Source organism: Coenobita brevimanus, chromosome 112 (genome assembly GCF_032717465.1).
Source record: "Coenobita brevimanus isolate Jiangsu-jjx chromosome 112, ASM3271746v2, whole genome shotgun sequence".
Taxonomy (NCBI): Eukaryota; Metazoa; Arthropoda; class Malacostraca; order Decapoda; family Coenobitidae; genus Coenobita; species Coenobita brevimanus.
In genome coordinates this window covers 1,640,797-1,649,952 of record NC_137065.1, presented here as the reverse complement: position 1 = coordinate 1,649,952, position 9,156 = coordinate 1,640,797, and the positions used below count along the sequence as shown (strand labels likewise).

Below are 9,156 nucleotides of genomic sequence, written 5' to 3'. Positions count from 1 at the left end.
CAGGGGAATATGTCACTTACTTACCTTTGAATGTCTTAAACTACGAACTTTAAGTTATTTAGCTGCGCAAGGTATAATTCATCCATAACAGATATTTTTTTCAGTAAAGTATCGTGTGCTGTAAGGTACTCTTTTTACTCTAACTTGGCCTAAAATTACCATCTTCCCACCTTGAACACTGAGTTGCACAACAGATTAATACTAAAATGTGATGCTTGTTACAACAAAGTAATATGGAAAGGATGTAGGACCTTAGTACTGTCTTTTTCTGCCACTGAGCTATGTGATATATGCTGCAAATGGAGGAAAATCTGTGCCAAGTTAGAGTAAAAACAGTATAGCCTGAATTATGCTCATACAAATAACATGCTCTCTAATGGGGTCCACTCTTTCTGCACATCCACAGGGTTTTGTGTTTTGAGTTAAAGAGTTGCAGAGGTGGCATGAAGTGAGACTGGAGAAAACTGGGTATGTGTACAGAGAACATGGCAGACAGAAGGTGGTGGAGGAGATACATACGAGAAGGAACAAGGTTAGTGAAAGTCACAGAACTGCATTTTAACCAAGGGTGTTCTCTACCTGTGTTCATACAGTATTATGCAATGTGGTTAAGAGGGTCAAGCTTATCTGAGTTATTAACATATGAAGCTGCAGAATATAACATAAAATAATCAGTCACACATTCCATTCAAACCAAGACTGTAATCTCTCTCATGGAATCCAAATTGTGTAGATGTCCCCCACTCTGTTACTGTATTTCAACCACAGCTAATACACGCAGCAGCAGAAAATTATCACTCATCACCAAAAATAACATAATAATAAAATAATATTGAATTACAGTGTTCCATTTAAACCCAGACTGTACTCTCTAACAGAATCCAAATTATGTAGTGCATCAACCATGTTCTGTGTCAGCTCCAGTTTTTTGCCACGCCACATGATATGAGTGGGTGGTTGGTCCTCCCCAGCTTCAAATATAAAGTGTGATGCCAGTTGTATTGCAAGCTGTGACCGCACCAGGCCCACCCCACCCACACGGTCGGGTGCCGGGTGGTAGACTCGGCCTGTCTCCACCTGCATGCACAACTCCGATGGTAGGAAGGGATGGGTCATGGTGGCTCCTGTGTTGCCATATGCCAGTTGCTGCTCAGATACATCAGAAGGCTCATCAACCTACAACGAAATAAACAGTTAGTAAATCCTCCTTTTATGCAGATCAACAGTTGTGGTGTGCCGTTTTCTTCACTCAGTATTTCTGACAAGTGAACAGAACGATAACGTGAAATAATAATGTTTCTTTGATATCTGACGGTGTTCTTGTGAGGTCTGATATTTTATGCTAATTTAAACCATACAGTGGAGAGTCATAAGGTTGATCATAATTGCTGGATTTTCTTCTGTTAGTTCTCACTTAAAGGTTTGAATGTATGCACACAAAACGGTACTTGATCTCTACGTCACATCAGAAACTTGATGCTACCTTTTCCTAAGTGATATATTATGTTTATTACAGCTTAATTGTCTCCTTTATACAATTTACATATTTCTAGTGTGTACATTATTTTTTTTTCAGGAACACAGAAGAAGATAAAAGGATGTATTATGTTATATAAACTGATGAAAATGAAGCATTATTAAAAATAAGAACAAACAGAAATATGACAATAAGTGAAAGGTTTAAGCTGGACATACTTCTTCTCCATAACTAAGTAGTTGAAGCACAAAAATACAAAGAACATTATAATGAATCAAGAGCAACTCTAGTGGTTGGGGTTTCCTGCTTGTGTACTGCCGTTCAGTGCCAAGTGAGGCTGGTAACTGTTGCGGTAAATGTTGGGTCAGAGTAGCCTAGCCCCGGGTCCCTATGCTTCAGTTTAATTGGGGCAAAATGGGACTGGATGACAACAATGACAATGATGAGCAACTTTAAGGGAAGAAAAGATGTTAATACAACTTCATTTTAATAATAAAACAATTTCAAGCAAAACAAGTTTTAAACATGGGATAGCTATACTCTTTTTACTCTAGTCTGGCACAGACTTTCATCCCTCTGCAGTTTACTTCACATAGCATGACAATACAGTACTGTACTGAACTACTGTTCTGCATCCTTTCCACAGCACTTCTTCTTGACTTGCATCTTATTCTAGTGTTAATCTATTGTTATAACTCAGCATTCAAGGTGCAGAGACAGCAATTTTAGATAGGTTAGAGTAAACAAGGTATAACTGTACTTTGCATTTTATTCTGGCTATAGCTGAACAATTATGGTGATGCTCATGAGATACCTTAAGCACCAAGATCATTAAACACTGTCACAATTAACATTCTGACTGAGAATAAAGATCTTGTTTCATTCCAGCTTACAACTGACAATTTGATCAACTCAAAGAAACTTAAAACAGCAAAAGGGTGAACCAATTATTCACAATGTGCAAAAATTTCTCTTCATGTGGCCTGATTACTGCAATTATTAGCACTTTACCAACCACATTATTAGTGAGGCAGCAGAGGAGAGGATGAGGCAGTAGATGAGTGACTATCATCAACCCTTGGAGGTACAGTACAGTACTACCATGAGGGCCACACAATCATCATGTAAACGGACTAAATTTGACATCTCTTCATCTTGAATACTGAGCTGGTGCAAAAGACTGATATTAGAATATGATGCCAGTCATGACAAAATGCTTTGGAAAGGATGTATAGCTGTAGCATAATCTTTAACTGCCACTCAGCTACGTGAAAAGTGCAACAAAAGGACAAAAACTGGGGCAAAGTTAAACTAAAAAGGGTACAGCATGACTGACACTAGAACATGATACTACAGTACTTACAAAGACATGCTACAGAAAGAGTATAGAGCTGTAGCATAATAATTTACCGTCACTCAAGTACATGACATAAGCTGCGACAGGACAAAAATCTGGGCCAAGTTAAGGTACAATGGGTATAAATATATCTACAACCATACACTGAAAAATTGACGGCTGTGACTAACCAGGTGGGTGAAGACAAAGGGCAGGTCATCACAGCGCACGTAATTCCGCTCTCGGCCACAGGGGGAGAGGAACGGGAACTCCGGGTAGCGGTCACTCTCGTTCATACGCAGGCGGCTGAAGAAAAACTGCAGGAACTTCTTCTCTGGAACAGCATCAAAAATTAGTGCAGTACAACCTCCCAAATCTGAACACACACTAAAAAAAAATAAAAAAAATAAATAAAAAACTTTCCAAAATATTTTTTCGTGCAGTATAAGGTGTTGATATTATCTGTCCTCATACATTCACTGCATACCTGTATTTATAAACAAAAAGAGTATTTGTGGACACATATAATAACATCAGATGATATACAGTACAGTGTTACAGTACAAATACATGGCACTTCACTGCATTCGTTCATGGTTTTGTGTGTTAATTTTTACATGATTTTCCCATTCTTGTTATTATAATTCAACTTTCAATGTTTCATTTTCTATAAAATCTTACACTCAAGCATTATGGATATGTGAATTTGTACTGTGTGGTTATTTATACACTGTAATATAAGTACATGATCTGCCCTGTTATACTGATGTCACCATGAGAAGGCATCCCTCTCTAGCATCCTATTCTGAGCAACAGACAAAATACAAAGGAAGGATAAGAATGAACCTTTGTAATTTACTGAATCACTAATAATTTTCTTAAGGTCGATATCAAATTCACTAAAGTGACCTCTACCTTACTATGAAAACTGTACACAAACTTACTTATATTCTCTTTGGATCAAATGCAACATGAGGCATCTTTAAAATGCCAAACAGTAGTTACTTTAAACTCCATGAAAAACACATAACTGTCATAACATTCCACAACACAGAGGCAGCTAAGCAATGTGTGAAGGGTAAAATGATCTCCGCTCTAAAATACAGATGTAAAGCTTGGGATCTGTTGGAAGAACACAAGTCAAGTGGAGAGTAGTGGAAATGAGTCATCTGAAAGGAACATGGGGAGCTACATGATGAGACAGACAAACAAACGAGGAAGTAAAGCAGCATTGTTGTGTTGATGGATGTGGATATGACTGAAAGTTAAAAAAAATACTTAGCAATAATTTGGTTTTGTGGAAAGGATGAAGAATGAGAGATCAACTAGAAGAGTGCATGTGAATGAGGTGGAAGGGAAGAGGTGTAGACCAAGGATGAGATGGAGAGATGAAGTGGAGATATATATGAGAGAGGGGGGGTGTGAGTTGGAGGGATGGCATCCAAATGGCTGAGGACAGGGCAACATGGAGGAAACTGGTGTGTGGCCACCTTTACAGGATTAAAGCATCTGGCAATAGATAGGTAGATAGGTTGTAAAAAAGAAGAAAAAAAGTTAACATGTAAGTACAACATAAAGCACCTGAATGCTGAAGAAAAGGGTTAATACAGCACACACTATATCATTTCTCTTACCCTTGAAGCAAGATGTGAAGTTTTTCATTCTTGCATCATCCAGAAAGAGCTGAAACAAAAAGTACCGAGATCAGAAAAGACCAAACCAGACAGTCATTGAAGCATGTTTGGTAATTTACAATATAAATAAAGTGGGTGCATCAATACACTACAGCTACATTAATCAAATACCGTTCTGAGTGTAAAAGACAAGTTGAACTGTGACCTCAACAATAAAGAAAGCAGATGCTTCAATTTCCTGTATCGGGTGGCCAAACCAGGTTCATGATGCAGCTCTTTGACTCACTAAGTTCAACTCACAAGATAGCGCTGGTCGACATTCCTGTTGCCCAGCCAATGAACGCACATATTCAGGATGGATTATCTTCCTGGTCATGCTTTGTGAAGTTTAGTGTAATCCGCTCTAATCTTAGTAGGAAAGGCAATGCTGCTCTAAAGTACCATATAGCCTATTATCAATACAACACAGGTTATAATTTAGTAACTGGGTGCAAAATACTCTTTCTCTCTCTCTCTCTCTCTCTCTCTCCATTTTATTTTTAAGCTTCCTAATAAGGAAGTAAATATGTGTACATGTGATAATAATTTGAGTTTATATAGGCCCATTTCTTTGCACTTTTACGGTACATAAAAATTATGCTATGAATCTGATTATGACAAGACTTAAACCTTGTCATGAGCTTTTCAGTACCGGTATCTGTGAAAGTGACCTTTCCTTGATTCCGTCTGGAACTAACTACTATATACAATCAACTCCTCAGTAACTTATATATACCAAAACGTATTAAGGATTTATTAAGATGTCATAAATACTGTGAACCAATTAGAAGGATGACATGAAGTCTCCTACACCCTATGACAAAAACTTCATGCCAATGATGGTGTTATTTTATTAATGGGCAAACAAAGTGAGCAGTTTACTGTGTTTTCTTTGGATTTCTCTGACCAGTAGCAACAATTTTCATATACCATTTCCTTCAGAAATCAGTAATATGGTAACAGAAATACGGGCATTGAAAATATACCAGAAAAACATACATAAACACCATGTCAAACCAGATATTTATTCTTTGCTTGCCCAATGAACCTGAACCATCACCCTATTCTTGACGTAAGAGGCCATTCTAGGTTAGATTTAGTGGTGGTTTTGATGGTTAATACGGAGAGGAGTTGGAAGGCATAGCCCCCCGCTAGGTACAGTACCTGGTTTTTCTGGTGGTTTTTATGTGATTTCATTGGCTGCCTAAACAAGGGATTTCTGAATGACACGAGTCAAAATTAAATTATTCACATAGGCCTAAATACATTTGAAAAAACTTTTTCTAATCATGAAACTCATGTTTGTTCAAAAGTTAAAAATTACCGCCAGTGACAGTATGGCTTCAAGCCACAGAGCAGCTTTAGAGTTGCTTACATTCAGAATTTGTAATATAAACTTCTACAGTACCCGTAACTATTCAGAACAACACTGCCTCTTTGAGTTAGGTTACACTGAGTTAGCATAAGCATCAATCAATACTGCCTAGACTCTAGAAAGGGCCAGTACAAAACCTTATCCAATACATTACAGCAAACCTAACCTAACCCATCCGGAATTCCACCCATCCCAACCTAATCTAATCTAAATTAACCCAACTTATCCTAATGTAATCTAATCCACAAGGGCACTGTTGTTGCGGATAATTACCCCCTTCCATCTTACCATGCCCTGGTGGTCGATGTAGTAGAAGTATTCCCTGACCCTGGGCTCCGGGGACTGACCCTGCTCGTACCTCACATCCAGGGAGTGGCAATGTCGAGGTAACCCTGCACGCCACCACAGGCCTCTAGAGGACAAATGTCTGCTGCAACGTTCAATGCTCCTTATCCACATCTTGCATTACCTCGCTGCGTCCTTAATAATATTTTATTCTTATGCTTTACTGGTACCAGACACTTGTATAATAGAGTTTGCTACCCTCGATCTTTCCTTCTGCTCTTCTTCTTCTTTCTCTTTGTTTACATTCCTGAGCAAAAGTGCGTTGCTTTTACGTAACTCAAAAACTGATAGGTTTAATCTTTGTTATTATACACTCATGTTTTAATAAGCAGAAATTACAGCTTTCATAAAACACTTAATTTTTGTGACAAAAACCTAACTTGCACCGAACTTTGCCTATGAACGGGTCCGAACGGCAGCAGCAGACAAGTTTCAGCCTAGTTTCAGCCTACAGCATTTTCTATCCCGTCAGAACTTCTCCAGACTGACGATCATCTTCTGCCACGTAAGATCCCCTTCTACTGTAATGAAGTCTTACTGTTTATTTTTTATTTATTTATATAATATACAGTACAATCTTTTCACCTTACGAAGACTTTCTCGCAATTCTCATTCATTAGCCTGCCTCAACCCAAATGTCATGCACGGAGGCTGTGGGCAAGGTCGTTTCTGCTTATAGGCCTACTCCAGGTTCAAATCTAGATGAGCCTGGTGCAACCACCACCACCCCACCCTAACCTATGTGTTACCCTGGGTATTTATTTTACCCACCAACACACAAAGTATGAATGGACACCTGATTCGAGTGCACCAGCTACCTGCACTACTGGGCGAGAAGTTGCGTAGCTATATTCCTTTTATAAATTTAACTTGGCCCAAATTTACAATCTCTCCATCTTGAGCGCTGAGGTGTAATAGCTTGGTACTAGAATTTAGCCAGTCAGGAACAAGTGCTACGATAAAGACGTACTTTCAGTTCTGTATTATTCCGCCACTGAGTTCTTGAAATGAACCACAAAAGACGAAAATGTGAGTCAAATGAAGGTGATGGAAGTATAGCAACGCTGACCCTCCCAGTGTAGGAAGAATATCATCGGATTTTCTTACTGTTCTATACATTTTATTTCATCTATTCACCCAAAACGTTTAATTTTTTTTTTTTTTTTAAATGAAAGAACGTGACACCCACTGTACAAGGCTGTCATTTTATTACGTATCTCATTTCTCGTATGTTTTGTGGGGACGTCTCAGTGAGCAGTACACCGTAGTTTTATGATCTTTTATGCTTTATAGAGACTTGGAACTTCACAGATAGCGCAATACTGATAAGGAAAAGGAAACAGTTAAATTTATAACACATATATTCGATAATCCTTATAAACTTTTATTAAAATCGAACTTTTAAAAGCAAAATACGCATTCAAAATATTAAACGAGATCAGCTGCTGCTCCTCCACATCAGGCTACGGGGTCTGCAGTTGTTGCCTTTGTGACAGCGGCGTCTGCAAAAGGATAAAGGAAAGTCAGTGTGGACGAAAAAGACAAAATGTTTAAAAATTATTTGAAATTAAGAGAAAACGTAAGTTGTGAGAGCTGAAGCCAACACAGATGGAGGAGACATTAAATAAATAAATAAAACTAAGAATCGTCATCAATTTACCATCATCATCATTGTATCATTCATCACAGACCATCACCATTAGAGGGGGACAATTACACACACAGAATATCGTAGAAAACACACACATACAAACGCAGACCCTTTCTCAAAGAACCACACACCCACACCCAGACCCAGACCCACACCCAGACCCAGACCCACACCCACACCCACACCCACACCCACACCCAGACCCACACCCACACACACCCACACACACCCACACACACCCACACACACCCACACACACCCACACTTATAAAATGCTTACCAACAAAGGCTGCAAGTCTTTATCGCTCCATCATTGACTAATTAAGACGTGGTGGTTGTGGTAGGTGAAGGTGTGGTTGTTGCGGTAGGCGTGTGTGTGGTTGGTGTGGTAGGCGTGGGTGTGATAGTTGTGGTAGGCGTGGGTGTGATAGTTGTGGTAGGCGTGGGTGTGATGGTTGTGGTAGGTGTGGGTGTGGTAGGCGTGGGTGTGCTAGTTGTGGTAGGTGTGGGTGTGGTTGTTGTGGTAGGTGTGGGTGTGATAGGCGTGGGTGTGATAGGCGTGGGTGTGATAGTTGTGGTAGGCGTGGGTGTGATGGTTGTGGTGGGCGTGGGTGTGGTGGTTGTGGTGGTTGTGGGTGTGGTGGTTGTGGGTGTGGTGGTTGTGGGTGTGGTGGTTGTGGGTGTGGTGGTTGTGGGTGTGGTGGTTGTGGGTGTGGTGGTTGTGGTAGGTGTGGGTGTGGTGGTTGTGGTAGGTGTGGGTGTGGTGGTTGTGGTAGGCGTGGGTGTGGTGGTTGTGGTAGGCGTGGGTGTGGTGGTTGTGGTAGGCGTGGGTGTGGTGGTTGTGGTAGGCGTGGGTGTGGTGGTTGTGGTAGGCGTGGGTGTGGTGGTTGTGGTAGGCGTGGGTGTGGTGGTTGTGGTAGGCGTGGGTGTGGTGGTTGTGGTAGGCGTGGGTGTGGTGGTTGTGGTAGGCGTGGGTGTGGTGGTTGTGGTAGGCGTGGGTGTGGTGGTTGTGGTAGGCGTGGGTGTGGTGGTTGTGGTAGGCGTGGGTGTGGTGGTTGTGGTAGGCGTGGGTGTGGTGGTTGTGGTAGGCGTGGGTGTGGTGGTTGTGGTAGGCGTGGGTGTGGTGGTTGTAGGTGTGGGTGTGGTGGTTGTAGGTGTGGGTGTGGGTGTGGTGGTTGTGGGTGTGATGAGTGTGGGTGTAGCTGTGTGGGTAATGATAGTGAGGGCGGTGAGTGTGAGTGGGGTGAGGATAGTGTGGGTGGTAGGGGTGTGGGAGTGTTGATAGGAAAGTGGGTGGGG

General features: G+C 40.9%; 1 protein-coding gene across 1 annotated transcript; it reads right to left on the bottom strand.

Moving 5' to 3' along the window:
• Positions 1-331: 331 nt before the first annotated feature.
• LOC145418006 (UPF0598 protein CG30010) lies at positions 332-6,388 on the bottom strand. The gene is made up of 4 exons (XM_080286545.1): positions 6,150-6,388; positions 4,448-4,496; positions 3,005-3,147; positions 332-1,176 (listed from the first exon to the last, which is right to left on the bottom strand). Exons 1-4 carry the CDS (start codon positions 6,318-6,320, stop codon positions 838-840), a joined length of 702 nt encoding a protein of 233 aa, XP_080142671.1. The 5' UTR covers positions 6,321-6,388; the 3' UTR covers positions 332-837.
• Between the last annotated feature and the right edge of the window lie 2,768 nt (positions 6,389-9,156).